The sequence below is a fragment of the Oryza brachyantha genome, chromosome 3 (assembly GCF_000231095.2).
Source record: "Oryza brachyantha chromosome 3, ObraRS2, whole genome shotgun sequence".
Lineage (NCBI taxonomy): Eukaryota > Viridiplantae > Streptophyta > Magnoliopsida > Poales > Poaceae > Oryza > Oryza brachyantha.
Window position 1 is genome coordinate 24,571,539 of NC_023165.2, and position 23,950 is coordinate 24,595,488.

At 37.5% G+C, this 23,950-nt stretch overlaps 1 protein-coding gene and 1 long non-coding RNA gene across 4 annotated transcripts; one reads left to right on the plus strand and one right to left on the minus strand.

The window, feature by feature from the left end:
• The first annotated feature begins 944 nt into the window (after positions 1-944).
• Positions 945-1,815, plus strand: LOC107303938. Its single transcript, XR_001549928.2, has 4 exons — positions 945-1,025; positions 1,117-1,369; positions 1,461-1,514; positions 1,616-1,815. It is a non-coding gene; the product is annotated as an uncharacterized LOC107303938 (long non-coding RNA).
• Positions 1,816-2,048: 233 nt separating this feature from the next.
• LOC102701906 (calcium-transporting ATPase 3, endoplasmic reticulum-type) lies at positions 2,049-21,460 on the minus strand. Of its 3 annotated transcripts, none has more exons than XM_006651718.3 (34): positions 21,300-21,460; positions 21,158-21,208; positions 21,025-21,058; positions 20,066-20,083; positions 19,164-19,300; positions 19,000-19,074; positions 17,897-17,942; positions 16,660-16,719; positions 16,482-16,562; positions 14,916-15,001; positions 14,003-14,104; positions 13,780-13,833; positions 13,384-13,485; positions 12,488-12,546; positions 12,011-12,155; positions 11,721-11,828; positions 11,124-11,276; positions 10,913-11,017; positions 9,636-9,832; positions 9,292-9,403; positions 9,022-9,120; positions 8,790-8,935; positions 8,467-8,524; positions 8,208-8,300; positions 7,982-8,032; positions 7,741-7,872; positions 7,096-7,197; positions 5,314-5,368; positions 5,104-5,189; positions 3,335-3,483; positions 2,712-2,817; positions 2,530-2,583; positions 2,329-2,377; positions 2,049-2,215 (listed from the first exon to the last, which is right to left on the minus strand). In XM_006651718.3, exons 1-34 carry the CDS (start codon positions 21,330-21,332, stop codon positions 2,151-2,153), a joined length of 3,003 nt encoding a protein of 1,000 aa, XP_006651781.1. In that variant the 5' UTR covers positions 21,333-21,460; the 3' UTR covers positions 2,049-2,150. The 3 variants fall into 3 exon arrangements, with proteins under 3 accessions (XP_006651781.1, XP_040377809.1, XP_040377810.1); XM_040521875.1 differs by having other exon boundaries at positions 19,164-19,234; positions 21,300-21,459; XM_040521876.1 differs by lacking the exons at positions 19,000-19,074; positions 19,164-19,300; positions 20,066-20,083; ... (1 more) ...; positions 21,158-21,208; positions 21,300-21,460 and having other exon boundaries at positions 16,660-16,770; positions 17,897-17,926.
• Positions 21,461-23,950: the final 2,490 nt, after the last annotated feature.

Sequence of the window (23,950 nt, forward strand, 5' to 3'; positions counted from 1 at the left end):
TTAAAATCTACTCTAAACTTATGATTGAAAATTTAAAATTTGATTTATAAGAAGCAAAAGGGTAGAGAAGTTAACCAGCTTGCTCGATCTCCCATCAACCCACTGCATGGAAGCGCATGTACTCTCCGTGACTCCATCGTCATCAATTCACCGTCAAGTGTACAGCATCTACCATGCGTCAGTGGTGGTGCACGCACGGCACGATGCAAGATCCCCGGCAAGCTGCCACGCGGCTCCTTCCGCCCGGTTGATCGATCTCAAAGGAGGCGGCCGGTCCACGAGGCGGCTCTTGCGTACTGGGTGTACATATTAGTTTTTCTATTATATATATAAATATATAAAACTATTATATAACGTTTTGAGCGTTACGTAATAAACAGCGTGTGATATGATGTTAGTATCTCTGACTTCACACTCTCAGTTAAATTTTAACTTTTGAAACAACACACCGCATATATCTATTTGAGTTAAAATTTTACTGAAACACACCAACCATCGAGCACACCAATAGCCTAAATCATCTTGAGTTAATTCTTAACTTCTTGTTTTTCAACGCAGACATTCACATTAAGTGCAGTTAAAAATTTACGGAAGAATACACAGACACAGACAGTAAGCAGAAACACATTATTTAGCTATAACATAGAGTTAAATTTTAACTGACACACAAACATCATGTAAAATTTTCACTTGTGTCCAGTTAATTTTTAACTCTTAGGTGCATCCTGCAAGCGGAGTATGAATTAAAGTTTAACTCAACAACATCGTGGGGGTATTAAAATATAGCTATTTTGATATGTCAGTTACCGTGAATCGTGGCAGCGAATCTTCTAGTGGTTGGCACATCAAAACTAGCACGGTTATCGCTGTGCATGCCTTTCCTGCCCTATTTATTTTCTATTTTTTTCGTTGTGTGAGAACGACTCCCCCATTTTTCTCGTAGCATTTGTTCATGAAGCGATCTCCGGCGATGGCGCAGCGCTTTCCCGGTGATCTTTTTCTCCTCAATCTCAGGCTGCCAATAGGTAAGTCCAAGCATCATCGTCTTCACAATACATTACACATATCATCATGTCCGTAATACATAGGGTTTATCGCTAGTTGTATCTTCCACAGCACACAAGCCCAATTATGGAGGTTTTCGAAAAAATGTCGTCAAAGCTGAAGAAGATTAGGTTCTCAGAATTCCTAAAGAACGGTGCAGTTATCGCCGTGTATGCCTTTCCCGGCCTATTCATTTTCTATTTTTTCCGTTGTGTGAGAACGACTCCTCTATTTTTCTCGTAGCGTTTGTTTTTGAAGCGATATCTAGCGACGACACAGCGCTTTCCTGACGATCTTTTTCTCCTCAATCTCAGACGGCCAGTAGGTAAGTATAAGCATCATCGTCTTTATAATATATTACACATATCGTCCCGTCCGTAACACCTACGATTTATCGCTAATTGCATCTTACACAGCACACAGGCCCAATCATGGAGGTCTCCGAAAAAATGTCATCAAAGATGAAGAAGGTTAGGTTCTCAGACTCGACGTTATGTGTTTATTTGATATGTTTTGTTATATGTTTTTAACATTGTCTATACTTAACCAATAGATGGGTTTTTGTTTGCAGCAACACAAGGCAAAGCGATCCAATCTGACGTGTTATAGCCCAGCATTGGTGGCAGAGGCTTGTTGGGCTTTATCCGACGAGCACCCTGAGGTTCTCGAGGAGATCAGACTCGACGTTGTATTGTGTTGATATAATAGCCTACTTAATAGAGATGATGGTAATGACACCCACTTAATAGAGATGGTAGACTCATCACCACCACTGTATAGATAGCTGACATGAATGTTCCAATGACATGTATTGGTTGTTGCAACATAGGCCTAACACTTCGTGTAATAGAGATTATATGTTGTATGCATCAATTACAAATTGGAACGTGCTGGCTATAAATAACATCTAAAAATCTACGACATACGTCCCAAACTACTCGCTGTTTTTTTCAGACCACATTCTGAACCCCTGTTAAAGAGGTACGAAAAAAAATGCTACAATGTTTGTCAGCCTACAAGTCCACAATCATTAGCCAAAATCAGCCAGAGGTCAAGCTTCCCGTTTTGTGCTATGTTCAACTCAATATGTATGCCGAGATATAAAATTAATTATCTCGGGATTCTTTTGGTAGTATCTCACGTCTCCGTAACCTTAAAGGGAATCTCCGACCTGTAAATAACAAGCAAGCTCAGCTATGGCAACCTAAAACAGCGTTAACTGGTAAAGCATTGCAGAAATACCAAAATAAAGAAAATTGTGCTGTTACAAGTGAGATAACATACCTCGTGAGCTTCTTGAGAAAAACTTCAATACCTCATCAATCAAAATCACCTAACAATAGGACAAAGTTTGTCAAATAGTGGTGAATGAAAATTAACTGAATTAACAGGATAATATCTGTCCGTCATTTCCTAACACAAACATTAGTTCACCAGATAATTTGAGTTAGCATATACTAAGTCAAGGTATAGGCAAATACTAACAGGGAAGGAGAGATAAAGAACGACTTTCCACTCAGCCCAAGATAATGGAGACACCTGTACAAGTCAACCATAATGCATCAGGATTTCCTGGAACATTACTATAAACAACAGAGGGCCATTTGAAAACAAGCATAGTTATCTACGCTTTAAAGAGCTACAAGGGGAGGGAAAATGTGACTTACGGAGAAAAGAGCTGATAGCGGTTCAATATACAGAACAGATATGTGAAGAAGCATTGTCAGGACAATCGACCCAACAAGCCATAGGTTACTCCATGGATGAATTGCACTAAATGAAATTAAGAGGATTAGTTAGTTCAGATTATTTAATTAATTCAGGCATGCAAGATTCATGCATATCATGCACAAATATCGAAGTCAAGACAAGAGCAAGGTATTAGCAGTACATAATTTGCAGGTCACACATTTTTAGATACACCTATTACCATCAGGACAGCAGAAATATGATTATAAGAGAATTCAAACAAGCAGCTGACCTTGTTCTTAGTGGTTACTGATAAATAAAGGTAATTTTACGGATGTCTAGTTGCAATATCACACTGTAGTTGTTGAGAATGAGAAAGGCTCTTACAGATATCTTCCGTTTTACTCATGCCAGAGTTTTAAAAGTAAAAAACACCTATAATTAGGAGCACAAGCCACAAGGTACTTTTCTAGTCAGTTTTTGGGTAGTTATTTGACTGACAGACGCCATACATGAAACAGAGTACAGGGGAGTATGAGTAGTAATGCTGACAATTTTAGACATAAAAATTCAAAAAAAAAATAAGTATAAGAGCTCTTACAGGAGAGATTGATTTTCACTTAGGTTGTTTAGGGCATTAAACATCTCAACAACAACAAGAACAGTCATTGAAACAGTTGATGGATGGCGATCCTCAAAGATGCTGCAAGGATATGAGGTTTGCCTAGTTGAACATGAATCAAAATTAACCTGCAGTAGAATAAACGGAAAGGTAACCATACTAAGAAACTTTAAGAAAAGGAAATATGCCATAAATTATATTGCTAATAAGACGTGTACGGAGAAAGGGAACTATGCCAAGAAAAACAAAAATAGCTATATGCCCAGTAGACATATGTACATTACTGAGCTAACAAGTGAAATTTACTTTGGTGGTACAGCAGGGAGAAGTGCTAGCAATAACCACCACCCATCCAGGTGGCATTCACGAGGCATCACACCACCCATAGTTCATAACAAATCTGACTTCTTAAAAAGAAGTAACAGATGAAACAAAAAGTTGAAGTGAATATGTAAAATTCAAACCACATTCTCAAATTTGCAAATAAATCTGCCCAGTTGAAAGCTGGTTCCCAAATGCTTTCTGGCTGTGAGCCAGATTTTTAACTGTGACCGACTTTTTAATTCCTCTTACATAAATAAACATGTATGAACTTCATTATTTTCTTACCCAACTTATGGCCCAACAGAAGGCATCTCTTTGCACAATCTAGTTTGAGGTTTCTGTTGATAACTTGATATGTGATTATTGTCTCAGATCTTGAATCTAGTTTCATAAATTTATGAATTATAATACATACTCCTCTGTCCCCAAAAAAACACTCTTAGCATCCCAAGGAAAATTTAAAGAGGACAACAGACAAAATACCCCTCATTAATGTGAAAGTAATATTGGTGGGTGGGCAGATAAGGGGTACTGAAGGGATAAAATTTCTCGATTTGTCGAACTAGGGTAGATATGAAGCTAGGAGTTAATTTATTTTGGGACGGAGGAAGTATCTATTATCAGATCCTATGGCATGGTTTTTAGAGAGCTAATTTGATGTTAAAGAAAATATGTCAGAGCAACCCCTGTAGTTACTCCTGAAAATTTCCATATCAATCTAAGTGCACTCATTTATCTAACTAACAAGGTCTCTTCATTGTCTTACTATATCATATAAAAGGATCACAATATATATTAAAAGTAGGCCTCCCAGATACTGCTTCCCATTCAAAGAACAAATGGATAAGCACTCTTGGAAGGAAAAACTCAAATGTGCATGACGAAAGGTATTCTGGATCTTTTGTTTGACATGTGCTGGGCAATGGATTGTAGTTATCTGAAGCAGAGCCTGAAAGGACAAGGCTCCTTGTTTGGTTACGTTGGCATACAGTGAAGAACACAGGCAGGATGGTTGAGCACATTCTTGGTTGCTCCAATTATGGTCTACTCTGAGAAAATCAACCTCTATTTACATGTTGTCCCATTTTCTTACCAACAGAAGAGAGTCTACATGGATTTTCTAGCTTGCATAATGTTTTTTCAAGCAGATGTGTATACTTGCAAAGCAAGACTGGACTAAAGCTTGCCCAAGATTCAAACACGCTCCAAAATATTCTGGAAGATGCAACCCAGAGAGATAGGCAAAATTGCAATCAGGAGATTGATATTTATGCAAAATAAGTATGCTGCATTACAGAAATGTAACTTCAAAGTAGTTAATATAAGCGTTTGACAACCCCTGGTTAAGATAATGGAACTAAGATTCTAGTAAACATCAAAACTTAGCAAGGCAAAAAAGGAAAACAATTTCAAATTGTACTTACCAATTCTGAGTATGGCAACCTAGGACCATCTTCAGAATAAACAAACCACCAAACAAACCCCACTATAGTAGCAAGACCAACATAGGCTGCATTAACAAAACAGAAGGCAACGATAAATATGAAGGAAAGAAAAGAAAATGGTAAGGCCAGATCTAGCGATTTGTAGAAAGCAAAGCTAAAAATAAGTAGATACAAGCAGCAAGTGCATACCACCGATGATCAAATAACGGAAAAAGAGCCATCCACTGACCACGGCTTCATTAACCTGCAATGCAACAGGAAAGGCATTATCAACACAACACAGGCAGCAATTTTAAAAAGAGAACAAATTACACTTTAGAAATGACCTAGCCAGAAATTCATACTCGTCAACAGAAATCTCATGCTTTGGATGCAGGGGTAGCTAACATATCTCCCTGTTGGTTGCCATCAATGTGTGCAAATAAATTTACAGCAAATAAAAAAAGTATTTCCCCTATATTCCCTCCAGATCTCTCCTCTTTTACCTTCACCCGCTCACCTACTCCTACAATCCATCACCTATTTCAATCAGTGGCAGCAACGGCTGCTGGCAAGCTAGCATAGTGTCACCTTCACAAAAGAGTGATCGGGGAGCATGGCATGGCACCCACTCCATTGCTAGGCGGCACTGCAGCAGGCAGCAGCAACGCATTCGACCAGTCTAAGACAGTGGCAGAAAAGATTAGATAAGGCAGCAGTCCATCACAGCATCAGATCGTCCAGAATCGCTGCTAATGCCACCACCATCTAATATTGCAACAGCCCACGAATCAAGGTCACCATCGGACCATCCACACCCATCACAAAAACAATGAGGGCAACACCTAACATGCCCATATGCATCTGTTAAGTCATCTAGCATTGTTGGTGGCAGAGTGGTGCAGAACTGCCAACAATGTGCAGGAGGCAAGACAACAGAAATTTTGCAGATCAGGGAACCACAGAGAACATGGTGATCACAAGATGTTCACATGCAAGGCAATGTACACCTTCAGTGTCACATCCAAGTCTGTCATACTAGCAGCTTCACAGACCTGACTTTACCAGCCAACCATCTACATCAGATCAGACTCCACAGGCAGTGGGAAGTAGCAATTCCCATAGATGACAAAGATGCTGGTGGTGAAGGTAAGCAGGAGAGCAAGGATAACATGTTCTTGCATTGCAATGGGCCCATATAATTAAGGACAGACACACATTAGGCACGGTCCCATATAATTATGGATAGACCCATGTTAAGTCCATAGGAGAATTTTAACCAACCACTTATTTCTGATTTTGTAGGGAGTTGGTGGTTATGCGTGAGAGGAGGTGAGGATGAACGGCTGCCCTTTTTAAGGGGTAGATATATGGTCTAATGGGGAAATATTTAACCCCATACATGCACATCTGTGTGCATGAATCTCAACGAGAAATTATGGGATATATAAGTGAAGGCGACTGCTTATGTTTTCATTCAAACATGTAGTAGTCATTACAAGAAGTCAGTATAATGTATGGAAGGGACAGTAACACCAAAGGATTTCCCACGGTGTACCAGGGTTGGGTACAGATGCGAGAACCCGGTGTAGGCAATCACCTCATACAGCCATGGACAGGACTTCTCCCTGACATAGTAGATGGGGTTCTAATGCTTAGTTTAACTCTTGATTACTCATGACTTAATGATAATGGGATACATGGTGCCTCTTTCATAGAGAGACCTGACTTTGATTTTTAACCACGAAAATATTTTCAATCACATTAGACTTACAAATACTCCAGAACACCTACATAGTCAAGTTAGATGAATTGTGCATTATACAAATACAGTATGCTGCTAAGACAATTTTAAATGAAGGCAGCACGGCCATAAAGTACCAAACAAATAGTAAAACACAAGTTGGCTAATAGTTTCGGCAGAAGTTCAGTCAACAAAAGTTTTCAATAATTAACTATTGTGATAAAGAACACATTTTTTTCTAAAATTACCTTACGAGGCTTAACAGTCATGATGTTGCTATCAGGCTTGTTGAAACCAATCGCAGTTGCAGGCAACCCATCGGTAACAAGGTTCACCCAGAGTAGCTGGACCTGTAAAGCATTGAAATAGGCTGTAAACTCCAGAACATGAAATATAGGTATATCTGTGGAATTGTTAGCCAGGAGAGAAAGATGCCGACATAACAAGGTAACCATGTTATCAGCGCATTGATGAGCATTGTTTACACATAAATTTGACAAAGATAAAATTTCCATATTAGTTGAACTACATATGATAGTTTTCAAAAGAATTATGTCCTTTAACTCATCAAACAAACCTCGAAATCTTAAATCATTAACAGATGAAAAAATCTTAAATTATTGATAGATGGAAGCTATCACTTATCAGGATTTAAGATGTGAAAAACTGAAAAATATATTAGTATATTTGTCATGAAAAGTTCTTTTATATAGTTATATTTTCAAATTTTTAAGACTTTTTATAAATACATAGTTTGAAAAGGTAGTGGTAAAACATATGCATTCGAGACTGTCAATTTCCAAAACAGCAGGTAAAAAAATGGAGGTGGTATTTAAACAAGTACACAATTTTATATCAAGACAAACAGGGAATAAGAAAGAGTTTTAACTCACAGGTACAAGCGTGTCAGGCATTCCAAGCACTGCTGCAACAAAAATGCAAACTACCTCACCAATATTTGATGAAATCATGTATCGAATGAACTGTTTAGTGTTATTATAAATAGCCCTTCCCTCAGCAACAGCCTGTGAACAAACAATGATGAAAGTTTGATTAAAAATAAATAAAAAGCACCTGAAATAAGATCAATGGTTATTTCATTATTTATTTCTTGCAATGAGAACACAATCTTACTGCAACGATGGTTGCGAAGTTGTCATCAGCCAGTACCATGTCTGAAGCACTCTGAAATAGAAAGACAATCAAGTGATTAAATCCAACAAAATTTATACAGCAGCCAACACATGAATACAAGATGAAGAGATTAAAAAGTTAAACACAACAAGAATACTAATTTGGTCTTTCTAAAAAGAAGTACATAATATTTCTCTTCTTTATTCTTACTTTATACTAGTAATACCTTTGCAACTGCAGTTCCTGATCCCATTGCTATTCCTATGTCTGCTTTCTTCAGGGCAGGTGCATCATTAACGCCATCACCGGTCATTGCAACCTTGCATACATAAACAGGCATCAAGGCTACAGTGTAAACAGTAATCCAATGAGTGGAGAAGCAAAAGAATTGTTTGGATCAATTCCATGGCAATTAAAAATGTTTGATTTATCATGACCACTAAAGAAGTCCCCAAAGGATGCTTTGTCAACAGGTACAGGCTTACCACTTCATTGTGTAACTGCAAGGCTTCAACAAGCATCTTTTTATGAGAAGGTTCCACTCTACAACATCCAGTAGAACTTGTCAGGAAAAAAGGCCAATTGAAAGTATAAAGCTGAGAGCATTATTTCAGAGTTGCATTAATGGTTTAATCGTTTTAACAATCTTTGTATATGATCTGATTTTTCACAGACCCAGCACATTGGATTTTATTTTTTAAGTTAATGAGTTGATTACATGAGATTAGTGCAATATTGGTGTCGTATTCATTCAGCAAGGGAATAGCTAAGATCTAAATTTTCTAAAATGTGATCACATTCAAATCACCTGGAGAACAGGACCATCCTTTGCAATGCATTTGCCTTTTCTAAAGGAGGAAGCCCTTCAAACTCCGATGCTGTATAAGAATACCCAGTAAAGTCCTCCAAATGCTCAAAAGCACCAATTTGCCGACACAGGGATTCTGCAGTAGACTAAAATAAAAGATATTCATTTTCCCACCAAGTAGCAAAAGATGACACTGCAAATGTAAACCAAGACTCCAAGAGTTTTCACCTACCTTATTATCCCCAGTAACAACTATAACACGAATCCCTGCAGACATACAAGACTGGATAGCATTCCGAACTTCTTCTCTTGGTGGGTCAAGCATCCCAACCTATAACCAGTGGCCAAGGAATTTGTATTGATCAACTACTAATGTCACTACTGTATTAAACAGAACATGGTACCTAACTACAATAGCAACTCCAAATTAGAACTTAGAAGTTACAGCGAGTATGAAAATGTTGAAGGGGGAACAGTGGGATATCATTAACTGGCATCATACCAGTCCTATAAATGTGAGGTTTGCCTCATCATCATAGCTAAGGCTTTGTTGACCTTCTGGCATTCGTTTTAATGCTAATGCTAAGCACCTTAGGGTATCTTTTCCTGCAAAACTGGAGTTCGCATAGTTAGTATACTCAAACTGAAGCAGAGAATCATATTAGTAGCCCAGTGTAAAATGAATATCTCGAGTTGGCATCACTCCATCAGCAACAATGTCGGATGAGAAAAAATATTATTAATACCATGATATATCTTGAATATTTTAATAAATCGTGTCCATTGATAATCATGAAAGCAGGAGAACATTAAAGCTGAAAACAATGTACACATGAACAGGCTAACCTTTGAAATCTAGCTTCCAATTCATTACGAATGTCCATAGTCAAAGGTACAGAAGAACCATCATCGTTGCACAATATATGTGTGCACCTGCCCATTACACTTTCAGGGGCACCTTTTGAAAACATAATCTCCTGTTGTTTTCGACTGCAAAGGACGCTCATCATTTTGCGATCTCGGGAGAACTCTAGAACGGATATCTAAATAAATCAGAAATAGAAAAACATATTATGAATTTCACCATAAATCTAAAGAAATATAACTGAAGTAAATTAATTCAGGCAACCAGTTTGCATATGCATAATATGATTTCTCATATAAGTGATAAAGTACACTCCCTCCACCCAAAAATGAAGATATTTCTAGTTGTCTACCACTCCAGCTTTGTCGTAGAATGAAGCTATTTCTCTACCTACCCCCTCATCTCAACCAATCACAACCATTGTCCATTTAATTTCTTCACCTATATTCTTTTCTCAACCAATCACAACCTTCCTCCAATCATTTCTACCTAGCTAACATCAAGATGATTATACCAACTTACAGTTGCAAACACTTGAAATTTTCCAGTACATGGGAAGAACTTCAGAAAGTCCTTCAGTAAAGTACCAGACTTCAGGGCAACTATATAGTAAGGATGCTTGATCCAACTCAGTTAGCCAAAGGGTAAGTGTTTTGAAAACAATGAATGCTGCTATAGTGCAACGGGCACCACAATACGTCAGATTTAATACTCCCTCTGTCCCAAAACGTAAGCACTTCTGGAGTTAAGAAAGTAGGAATAAATAATTGGAGGAAAGTTGTGATTGGTTGAGAAGAGAATGTGGGTAGAGAAATTAAATTGAGAATGGTTGTGATTGGTTGAGATGAGGGGATAGGTGGAGAAATAGCTTCATTTTTGGGACAAAGGTGGAGCGGTAAAGAACTAGAAATAGCTTCATTTCGGGGCAGAGGGAGTATGCCTGAACATGTGACATGTTCCATGAGAGACTGCTGTCATAGGGAATGAAGCTTCAGAGTGATGAGAAAGTTAAAACTTAAAAATAAAGGATCCAAATATTTCACTAAACCAGGAATTCACACAAAAGTTGAACATTTTACGGTTATATACTTTGTTCCATGGGCCTACTTATGCTTGACACAACAAGTCAAGAAATTTCTCTAATGAACATAAGAGAGGAAAAAATAACAGGCTGTGTGCCAATCCTAAAAAAGATTGCAAAATAGCAATGTTGTAGAACACAATAAATATGAAATATCAACAAGTAGAGGAACATAACCTTTCTGAACTGATTTTCCCAGTAACGATTGCAATATGATGCACGCTCATGCTTGGTAAGCATGTTCAGGGCTGAAGGCATTGAATCAAAACCAGGAAGTCCAACCTAACAGTGTTTTAATGTACAAAATGAACATTAGATTGAGATATATATTTTCTGTAGAAGTAATCAAAGATGTGTTGGTAAGTTGATTCCATATCTAATAACGGACCTTTTCCACCAGTACACGCAGAGCAACCTCCGTGGACTCCCCGATTTTTTCGTAACATTTTTTATCCGGATTGTATTGTAAAGTGGACTCATTGCAAAGAGCTGAACACATTGCTATATGAAGGAGACATGGGGATTGAGGAGGAAAATCCAGCTACAACAGATGAAAGAACCCTCAAATCAGTGCCCATAACCAAATGACAGTTGCCACAGGAATTTAATAGTAACCCAAGGGGCATCATGGATTCCACGGGTTACAAAAGTATCTGAGTGTAATATAGTCGGATGCATTCATGGAGGCTTAAGGTTTAGCAGGGAGATGGCATACATATTGTTGAAAAAGCTTTTGCACCAAAAACAGCATCTAGAAGGGTTTATGTGCTGTTCCTATGCAAGACTTGTTCCGTAAAGCTGGACTTTGCAGACCAACAACACTGGCAAATAGTGGCAACCATGATTGAGTGTCTTGGTTGTAACAGTACAATTACTACTAATATAACAAAACTTCAGCTTTAAGACACATGAAAAATGCAGTGTTCAGGTTGTTGTGCTGCAAGGATCCCAAAATCAATGAATGTTGTCAAATGTATCATCTTACCTGCAATCCACCAGCATCATATATAAAACCATCGGGAGCAAATGTAGTACCACTAATGGAGTACTCATCAGTTATTGGCCTCTGGTGCACAGACCGCACAACACAGACCTGGGATATTAAAAGAACACTTCTTAATTATTAAATGAACATAGTACGTGAAATTGTGTAACAAACTTTTTCATTTAAAAGTAGTATTTCATATTTTTGCCTTCATTGGCCACTTGTCAGTGCAAAAAACGGATATAGTAGCCCATCGAAAGATTAGTGAAGTTTTAGTGTGAAGCACTCACCTTTGATACGGACATCATGTTTGTTGTAAGAGTGCCAGTTTTGTCACTGCAAATGACTGTTGTGCATCCTAATGTCTCTACAGAGGGCAAAGACCTAACAATGGCATTCAGGCGAGCCATTCTCTTGGTACCAAGAGCTAAGCACCTGGAAGCAAAAATGGATTAATGATTCATCTCATACTTGCACTCACTTCAAAATGGACCAAATTGCCACAGATAGACAAAAAGCCAGCATGTTAAGAGAAAAAACTGACTTCATGATTGTTGGCATGTTGTTTTAAGAAACATTCCATATAAACAAACTTCCAAATAATTCTAGCATTTCATATGACTCCATATCCACTTCACTAATTTGAAAATATACCCTTTGGATTAGCATATTCTAATCAGATTCTATTTGCAAATATATTCACACTCAGATGCACTGCTTTATTTGCTGCTATTGAAAGCCTTTATTTTGTTTGTAAGGTAACTCACGTTGTTACTACAGCTGGGAGACCTTCTGGAATGGCTGCAACAGCAAGGGCAACAGCTACCTATCAAAAGAAAGCCACATTAGCCTCAAAAAAGCAGCGCTATGTATTTTGTGAAGAACAATGTTAGGTGCAATACATGATAGCAAGTAAATGCAAGCATTTAGATATAAACAAAATCAACTACTCCTCTCAACTGTACATGCTCACTCCATTCTCTTTTAATTGATTATGGACACAAGAAATGTGTGGTCATCATATTTTCTAGATATGTTTTTTGCCCATGCAACATTAGTTAGCATTGTGGGTAGAAAGTAGGATTGAAGAACTTTCTAGATTAGTGTGACTGGAATATGAGTATTCACTATAGGGTAATACATGAAACTGTACATTAAATTTCATGCGGTGTCAAGTATATGTAACAACATGTTTGGTCAAAATTGTCAATTAAGGAAGAATAGAGTATAAATAATTCTTTTTTTGCCAGTTGGCCAAAGTGGCCAACCTAGATTCATTAAGACGAGTAAGGGAAATTTACAAAGTGTTTTACAAAGTATCACTAGTTCTATTGGCTAGAGTATAAATAATTCTAGCTTTTGCACATTAACTAGGTAGTAATATAATGGCCTTCCTGCCCTCCATTTATCCAAAAATCTACCAGAACGAGTTTAAGATGATGCCACTAATTGCTTGGTCATGCAGCTGGAGTACCAGAAAAAGGAAAAACAGAAACAAATTTTGCGCTACAGCTTAGCACACAAACATTTTTGCTGACTGTATTACAAAAAAGAGATCTATTAATAAAAAGGGTAACAAGATAATGCAGTATACTGGTTATCAATCCACAGTGAATAAATGCTACATAATTTAAACTGAAGTAAACCAGGAAATGTAATGTACTTTAAAATAATGAATGGCGCCCCTAAGAAAGCCTCCGTGAGAAGGATCTTGGAAATGTCCAATATTTACAACCCAAACAAGAATACAGATCCCTGCTATCACCTGAAAAGAAAAGGAAAATATAGGATTAAGCTAAAGAAGCCTGTGCTTTGCTGCTTCCTGAAACAAAAAGTTGCTCACGTTCATCAGAATTAATGTTTAATTCATTCTTTACGGCACTGTAAGATGTTCCTACTATTACATGTAATATTCTCTTTTCCCTTCAATTATAATCAGCTTTCAGTGTTAGTTCTTCATAAAGCATTTAAGCCTTCTATTCAAATATCAGGTAATAGAGCCACTTGCTTTGGGAAGGAAAAAAAACTACTCACAACTTGTTCAAAAAATCAAGATCACCTTTGCCAAAAAAGTACCAAACTCATCAAGTTTTTTCTTCAATGGAGTTGCTTCCTGAAAGCAAGTAACACCATCAGAATGAGGTCAGTGTTAATCTAACTGATCAGACACAACTAAAAGTAGCATGAGATAAAAATAATATGAAGCCATATGGCTAGGATGAAGAGCAACAACATATGTCGTTCTTTCACAAAGTATATAAACAAAAAGAAAAGTATCTTACATCTTCGGTTCTCAGCATTGCATCACGTATGCTTCCCATTGCAGTATTAGAACCAACACCAATAACAACAGCTCTTGCTCTACCAGCTACAACAACTGTACCCTAAGAAGCAAAGAAAGCAGACAGTAAATAGAGGATGACTGCAATGAAGCACATGTTCAAAGAAAGTAACCATGTTTATTAAGATGTAAATTGTTTCAGTAGGTTTTATTACCAAATGTTACTGAAAATTTGTTTTCGAACAACATATTAAGAAAAATGAATTTGAGCAATTCAAGAAAAATAAATCTAATATTGTTGAAGTGGTGAGGTTTTTCAGTTGTTATTGTTTCATCAGAAATTTGGATTGTAATAAATACAACAACAGTACAAACTTGCATACTTGCATACTCTCATGTATTTGGATGCCTCTTGAATTGGAAACAAATATGCTCATGAAAAGAAAGATATGCTAGCTCATATAGGCTATTTTGTAGGAATAAGACATGTGCTGATAAAAATGTCCGAGATGATCATTGGGTCTGTGGATACGTGGGTGGATGAATCAGTTTTTTTTTTCCTGTGCATGGGTGGGTTCCTCAGTGGTGTTGAGTCATTTTAGCTAACTTCGTAAATAAATTACAAATGTTCAAAGTTATTTATGAGAGCTCCTACCTTCTAAAGACCATCACATGCTGATCCATTCATCCCTCAGCCAATAGTTCAGGGTTCAGGGAAGGGGGTGGCTGGAGAAATTGGGGACAATGGCATGCTCTACACCTATTTTTTTGCCTTTTTTTACATACTTACCAAGAAAAGAATGTTTGTTTCGTCTTGGTACGCAGCATTTCAGGTAAGTGAGAGGAAGGTGCTGGAGAAATTGGGGACAGTGACATGCTCTACACCTATTTTTTACATTTTTTTATATACTTACTGAGAAAAGAATGTTTGTTTTGTCTTGGTAGACAGCATTCATTGTTGAAGTTGATTCAAGCTCTTTAGCCACCGAACAGCTTTCCCCTAGAATAATGCACAACATAAGCAAGTGTGTTTAGACAAGCTGGCGTTAGAGCAGTTTGATAAATCATATCACATAAAGATAAGCAACAAGCATCCTCTCCATTACTGTCTCAAGAATATATGGTTATAACACTTGTAGGTTTGGTGAATTTCCTTTTTCGGATGACAACTTATTGGCAAACTAGAATATTGAGTAAAATGAACACAATAATTTTGGGTTGTTAATTGTTTATTACTTGTAGGAAAAGGAATCCCTTAAAGCAAGTGCTTACTAGCAGATTTTTGAAACTGCATGTCTTGTATTAACAATGTTATTGAGAAAAGTGAAAGTCCTATTTTGATCCTTTGAATTCAAGCATGGTCACTTTTAGGTCAAAAACAATTTGATTATTCCCATTTTTGGCCCTTGATTTCCATTTTCCATGCATAATGTCAAGCAGTTACTTCTAATTAATGTAAAATGTTAAGAAGTTCAAATGGATTGAGGAATATTGAGCGTAAACTGAAAACTAGAAAAGAGTCCAAAGTTCGAGGATCATAAGTGGTCTACTCCCTTACAAAATAAATATAAAATTGTTTCAGTAAAAATACCAGAGTGAAGTTTCTAACGTATAATCATCTAAAATAATTTCGAATCTAGTAGAAATATGAAAGCCAGAGTTCAGTGGTGACATGTACAAATACGAGAGCAGAACAGATAGGCTAGTGGAGCACAGAGGGATATTTTACATCCTTTTACACACCAAAAAAAAAACAAACTGGAGTATCCTTTAAAAAATGCATTTACAAATGTACCACAACATGGGGTTTTGTCAAGTTACTTGTAATAGTTATGTTGCTTTCATATCACGTGGAATTATCAGCAAGGCAAGATAACTCTAATGAAGTCTGGAAAAATATGAGTCTAGTTCATCCGATGGCAACTAAGCTATTTATTTATATGTTCTTTTACAAGTATTTATTTATATGTTCTTAAAATTTCTAAGGTCACAGAACGTACATGGAACCTCAACTAGTCCAATCTCAAATTTCTGTCTCACTAATTTATAGAAATAACATAAATTATTTATAGCATGAGCATTATTGTCATAATTACTGAACATACAATTTCTAATGAGAGCGACATTGTCATGGCATGTTTGCATTCTGTATAATAGAACAATCACAACAAACTATTAAGTTCAGGACTTAGATTAGGTCCATGTTCGTTTGCCCCCAGTTAGTTAACTTATCCCATCGTTTTCCGCGAGCACGCTTCCCGAACTGCTAAACGGTGTATTTTTTGTAAAAATTTTCTATAGAAAAGTTATTTTAAAAAATCAAATTAATTTATTTTATATTTTTTAATAATTAATAATTAATTAATCATGTACTAATCTATTACTACGTTTTCCGCGCCACGCAAGCTAACTTACCATGGCTCCAAACGAACGCGGCCTAGGACATATAAGAGTGCATGGCAGTTAAATAAAAATATTACCTGTCAAAATTGCCTGGTCAACACGTAATTGATTACTTAGCATTTCGATTGTTCGCATGTCAGCCGGAACTTTGCATCCAACTTATCCACAAGAAACAATAAGTCGACAAATCATATCAGGAGCATGATAGGAATGGTACTAAACGAAATCATCTGAAAAGCATTGGGTAGTTAGTACCTCCCACTTCTACAATATCTCCAGGGACAAGTTCCGTTGCTGGAAGTATAGAAAAACAACCTACCGAATTGAACATTAAGAGGTGTTTCAGCTCTCAAACACATAGCATGACTGCAATAATAAAGAATATACTGGTGTTTAATAATTTGTTTTTAAAGTGAACACATATCATACAAAAATATCGAGAAGCATTTTATTTCACAAGTCATTAAAGATAATGAGGATCACAGTCTAAGTGCAAAATGATAAAAAGAACCACTCTGAATGAAAGTATCATGTGTTCAATAGGTCGCTATGTGTCACGAGTTTTTCTGAACTGCTAGCCTTACAAAACTAGCTTGACCACAGATGAAAACTTGAAATACCAAATTCCTAGTGCATATATACAGAGGATTCTCTCAAGGGAAAGACATGTTTTCAGAAATCAGAAATGTAAAAAGGAAGTAAACAATAGCAGTGCTGGATTGGAAAAAAGATCTGTTTCTTTAGACGATGCATCCATAATAGGAGTAATGCGGCACAGCAATCAATGTTATCGTCCAATTAATCACGATTGATCGTCCTGATCATCCCTGACCCTGGTTAGGTGCAGTGAACTTGATCAGCCAATCAGAAATCTGACCATCTGATTAATCATCAGTTAATCATGATTAATCGACCAATTAGGAAGGGGTGTAATGCTTGCTTTACTTTACACTTATAGGAAGGTGTTTTATTGAATGAAAACATTACGGTAATCTACATCATCTTATATGCACAAGCATACAGAAAAGAGCAGAAATGTAACAGACTAACAATACTAAAAGATAGATAAATCATCAGTTCATCAGTTCAATATTACAAAAGCATAGGACAGACTATGGATGATTGATCAGCCTGGTAGACGATTGGTCGCGAACAATAGTCTCATCAGTGCCATGGCAATTAGGGTCAATCAGACGATTAGAAAACATTATTTTGAAGGAAATTCATACCATGCAAAACTGCAAGTTCAAATACTGAATTATTGTCTCCAACATGTGGGCTCCATCAGACCACCACACAGCCATTGGTATTTTTAATGAACTTGAATTTTCCAGTTGTTACGGTAATATGGTTTAAGAATTGATTTCCCATGATTGAAATTTCAAGTTTTCATACAGAGATAGAGATGTGACACACAAGTTAACAAGAGTTTCGAATCAAGCATCATGTATCATCAAATGAAATGCATCAACTGGTCTTGAAAGCTTCTTACCATTGCGCAGCACTGTTGCAACATCAGCTTGATAAGCCCGCAACTCCTACAAATTTGTTACACGTGAATCATCATGAATGGTCAACACAGGTGGACATTCCTATGCAAATTAGAGATGTGGATTGCAAGACAATGACAATTAACAGGTCACCCTCTACCGGTAGCATATGGCAATTAGGATAAATCAAGCATATAAGTAATCAATATGCGAAAAGAGTGTCAGGAAATCGATAGCAAGGACCAAACAGTATATGTTGTTCCATACTCTTAATATATGATACATCAAAAAGAATCAGATATCTCAATGATAAACTACTCGCTCCATCCCAAAATATAGGAATTTCTACCGTTCATAATTTGTCCAAAACTATAGCAACTTCTCCGCCTACTCCCTCAACTCAACAAATCACAACCATCCCCCAATTAATTTCTCCACCTATTTCCTCATCTCAACCAATCATATCATCACCCATTTAATTCCAACTACTTCCTTAACGGTTGTGCCATCCTCCAGAAGTTATTATATTTTGGGACAGATAGGGTATAACAGAAGAAACAAAAGTTGGACAATGACAAAGTCTGCGTACACACCAAGTGATTTAAAAACAAAAAACCCTCCGCGTCATATTATATGTAACTTTGGGTTTATTTTAAGTCAAACCTCTTTAAATTTGACCAAGTTTATGGAAAAATATACTAACATCCATAACACCAATTAGTTTCATTAAATCCACCATTGAACATATTTTTGTAGTATTTTTTTTTGTTTTGGAAATGGCTATATTTTTCTATAAACTTGGTTAAACTTGAGGAGGCTTGACTTAGGACAAAGGTAAAGTGACTTATAATATGAAACAGAGGGAGTAGGTTTTTTTGGGCATAACATTGTTCACAAAATGACCATGTAGTTAGATTTGCAGAGAAGAACAGATATGTAGGGGCAGAAAAGAGTCAAAAGGCACATACATTTTATATCAATATTTGCAAAATAGAGAAAAGAAACAAATCATACAGCAGAAAGCTATATCTCCATAACTGAATGCAACATTAGAGCCTTTTTGGGGATAATAAAAACTTATTTTTTTAAAGAAAAGGTCAGAAACCTCAAGAGCTTTCTCGGCATTTGTTTCAGTAATCACACCCACAGCTGCATTTGCTGCTAATATCAAAAAGATGACCTACATAGCGAAGTAAAACCCATATAGTCAGTACTGCCTGCATGTGGCACTTCACAAATCATTTTACCCAACAAACTGGATCAACTTACAGATGGTTCCAAAAATGCTGCTAATCCAGTTTCACCATTCATTCGAGCCAAAAGGAAGGATATCACAGCAGCTGCTATCAATATTTTCACGAGTAAATCATCAAACTGCTTCAAAACTAATTTCCAGAATGGGGTACCTAGGTCAAAAAATTCGTTTTAACAGATCAGTACTAAAGGGTACATGAACATACATACAAAGAACAGATAAAATTGAACCAATCAACAGAAAAACTTACTTCCGTATTAACATAGTATAAGTTCATTTTCTTTGGCATTGCCATGTAACTGTACCAAGACGATATAAACAGATATACCCCCTCCCCCCGGCGGCACACAAGCACACACCGGCTACACTGATGTTATAAAAGAAGGGGACAATTTTGACTATGATAAATGTTGCTCCGGCCAATAGCTTTTAAGTGAACCAGAAATTAGAATATTACTTCACATACTTATGATTACAAATTAAAAAATGCACTTTTATGATACATAAATAATGACGTAGTTATCACTGGCCAAATGTTAGTCAGTCAAAATCAAAACTAACATGTCCGCACAAACAGGGGGGTATTTGTTAGATTCTTTGCATGAATGGTACATACACATGGTAGACACTTATTTCTACAGCGAAATGGGCAGGGCAAATCAGTAACAGTTAACAAGAACCAACTTATTTAAATTCTATGCAACTATGGTGTGTGGACTACACAAGTACAGCTTTGGAGCACCATGGTTAAGACTGATACAATAATTACATTGATTTCTCTGTGTTTTCCTATGATAAAAATGAAGCTGGAATAACAACTCTATTAGGGCAAACACATAGAAATGACTTGTGGGAGTAATACATAATGTTCTGCGATAAATAAAACGGAGATGGGAGATTAGAGCTGGTAACTTACTTTCTTCTTGGGGCAGCTCTGAAGATAACCCATGCATAAACAAATATGCACAAATCAGGACAGAATTACAATGAAAAGGTTAAATATTGAAAATTTGTCAATTATGGCACTATGCAATGCAAAAGTAGCAAAATTACAAAACATAAACAAATCAGCACTCAGACTTGTATAATGCACATGTAAATAGATTATTCAGTACACATAAACACAAGTACACAACCTACAGTATATCAAATTAAGTCTTCCATTTGAACATCAGTTACTTCAGCTAAAGCTTTATAGTTCAAGTGAATGCAGTAGCCTGCTGAACTATATTTTTAAAACAAAGGGCTAACTGTAATGAAAACATGAAATGTGTGTTGATTCAGTTCAATCAGCAATAAAATTCACTAGTTCCATGGTGCTGTCACTTAAAATGACTTTGCTGTTCCATCAAGATCACCTATGAGTTGTGGCATTACCTCCAAAATAACATGGTAGCATGAACGCATACATACAATTATTAAGGTTTCCAGTGGTTGAGACATATCCAGACTCGTCCAAACTACTTTATCTTATGTGCAGATGCTATAGTTCTAAGTGGTGCAAATTACCAGCGATTAACACCCGAAGATAGATCGCTCATACTAGAGGCACAAACATGAAGGATGTGTACAACTGATTGCATTGTGTGAAAGGTTAAAAATACTTCACTATGATCAATAAGGAGTGATTGCGGTGAAAATTCAAAAAAAAAATGTTTATATTCTCAAAGACTTCCTCATTCAGCATAACCTCAAAACCTCGTCCTTTTTCAATTGGAATAACTTGTGCATAACATCTCATCTAGAATGTACAAAACCAGTAACACACTGAAAGCTAGCATCGAACAACAGTTCAGTTTTGACTTGAAGCAAAAACAGCCAATCCCTAGCGACAGAAAACCGAATCCAAACGCATAGGAAACTCGAAGTGTTTACCGTTTTTGCCGTAAAGCCTAGCATGCTGCTCCACCTGCGCACATAAACCCCAAAAAAAAAATCAGTCCAACCCAATCCACCCCCATTACCCGTACCAGCAACAACTTGACTAATAGCTTCGAATCAGAAGCACCTGCCCATCGGAGAGGCCCTTGGTTCGATCCACGCCGAACGCCGCGAGCACCTGCGAGGAGGCCGAGGCCACCAGATCCGTGAGAAGGGGAGCGGAGGTGGGGGGGGCGGGGGGGGACGGAGACAAGGTTTGGGCTCCTTACCTCGGCGACCGATTTCGCGTAGGCGTCCTCCATGGTCGGCCACCACCGCCGACGCCGACGCGCGCGTCCACCGCGGAGGGAGAGCTCCAGAGAGGAGAGGAGGAGGGAGGAGGAGCGGAGGAACGAGACGGATCTCGCCGGCTCGGTCGCGGTCGGATCTGCCAGCTTTGCGTCGCGGCGGATATCGACGGCGGGATTTGGTCGGCGGGGGGACACGTGTCGTGAGGTGATGGAGATCGCCGGCGGAAGATGGTCCGGCTCCACCGCTCGAACACGTGTGGGGGAAGTGAAGTGCGAGACAAGTGATGCACGCCGCTTTGCTTTGTGTTCTCGCAAGCATTTTATTTCTCTTCTCAATTCAGCTTTTCTCTTTTCTATTTTTTTTTGCAAGGAGTCTCCATTGAACTGGACGAAAAAAAATCATGCAGGAATTTACATTAAAGGGTAAAATATTTTGGCACACCTGTTTTATTTTAGAATTACAAGTGAACACGTGTTCCACATACATGTGGTTTACCATGGTACGCATTCATGTTTGCCTTTATTACCTTCTAAGATTAAATCATGTGAAGCAACTTCTAAGATTAAATCATGTGAAGCAACTCATATTGTATGTGTAGATATGTTGTTATCGACTTGTGTCCTATTTTTGTAATGGTTAAGCTAGGGGAAAAGTTATAGCATATTTCTTGGTAATCATCTATTGTTTTGAAAAACATGAAAAGTTATGCATTACTTCTCCTCTCCTTCTCATTCTCCTTGTACCTTAAATATGTCAAGGATTTTTTGTGGATATGACTACTTCCCAACCCAATGGGGTTGGAAATTTTCCCATCTATACACCTGCCAACTATGGTGTGGAGCATAGGCGAAGACAGAATGGGTTAGGTCAGGTATGAGTAGAGCAAACCTATGTCTAGCTCGGCGCTCGACTTCACCCATCTGACCCACGCCCAATATTGTTAATGTGTAAAGCTCCATGCATACCCATGCATATTGGGTACTAATTAGATCTCATATGAAATATCATAATTGATAGGTAATTGAACAAATAGTATCACAATTAATAATTTGTAAAATTATCATCAGTGGTTTAAAGAGCAATAAAATTATCACCAAGCTAGCATAATTTATCAAAGTTCAGAACATCAAATGTGCCAGGGAGGAAGAGGTGCTAAAACCTGATTATCGCCCACTGGGTTTTTGGGTCTCGGGCAGGCGAGCCCACATGCAAGAAGTTGAACCCATGTCTGGCCCCATTAGGCGCGATGCCACAAACACCTAAACTTGTGTAGGGTAAAAACAGAGTGGATATGAATGGATAACACCATATCGTATTTGTTTTCAAAATCTTAGATGGATACGACACAAATACGAAATGCTTCAACTACGAGTAAGGAATGAATAAGATCAAACATAAATACGGACATGAATATTTCATGGATCATGGTAATGTGTCGAAATGGTCATACAGAAAAAAGTATCCATGTATAATTAGCTAATTTGATGTAAATACATGTCTAATTTGGATAGACATTTAAATAATGTTAATTATGTATCCATATTTGCTGAAAACATACATACCATATTCGTATTTCGTATTCACTATATAAAAAATTATCAGTATTCATATTTGGATTTCGAAATATCCGTTCCAAATTGTATTCTTTTTCGCTTTTATCTAGAGCAGACAGAAACTATCCGCTACGTTTTCACCACTGAACTCATGGACAAATTACCATCCCTAGATAGAGGGTCTTCCCTGTCCAGTCAGACATGATGGGTCTGAGTTTTTTTTCTAATTAATTTTATATGGGTAATAGATTATGATGACTCCCCTAACTAATGGGTGAATCCCTCGCGGGGAATCCCGGGGGGGGGGGGGTCTCATTGCCATATCTAAGCTCGAACAAGGCCCACCTTCAATCAGCCTGACCCGACCCCAAAAATCATGAGGCCAGCCCGTCCTAGCTGTGCACCAAGCTGGGCTAGCTATTGAAGCCCAAAAACCCAAAAAAAAACCCCAAGAAAGGCCGAGGGTTTGGTCGGACCTGGCTTTTGTTTGGAAAATCGTCAGACTCGAGCCAAGCTTTTCCAGGCCCGGGCCGGCCCAATGTTTGAACAAGCCTAGCCATCTATATTCCCTCTACCCTTTGTTAGCATTTCTAGCGAAACTTAAACTGTGTCGCTCCTTTTGTTTTAAAAACAGGGCCTGGAGCGTCTCTAATCTACTCTTTGCTGCCCTATTTTACAACCCCGAAGATTAATATGATGATGCCCCTGTTTCTTGAGCACTCAAAAAACGGTTGTAACTCCTCCAATAGTTCCCATTTCTCAGCCCTTAATTTATTGTATATATTCTATCTATATGTATACTCAGGCCACGTTCGGCACACCAAGCTATCCTCGTTTTCCACGCGCACGTTTCCTGAATTGCTAAACGGTGTATTTTTTATAAAAAATTTCTATAAAAAAGTTGTTTTAAAAAATAATATTAATATATTTCACATTTTTAAATAATTAATAATTAATTAATCATGCACTAATCTATTACTATATTTTCTGTGCCAGAATATAAGTTAACTTATGCCCTACCGTCGAACGCGGCCTCAGTGTTTACATATAGTTTATGTTGGTTATTTCACGTCAAA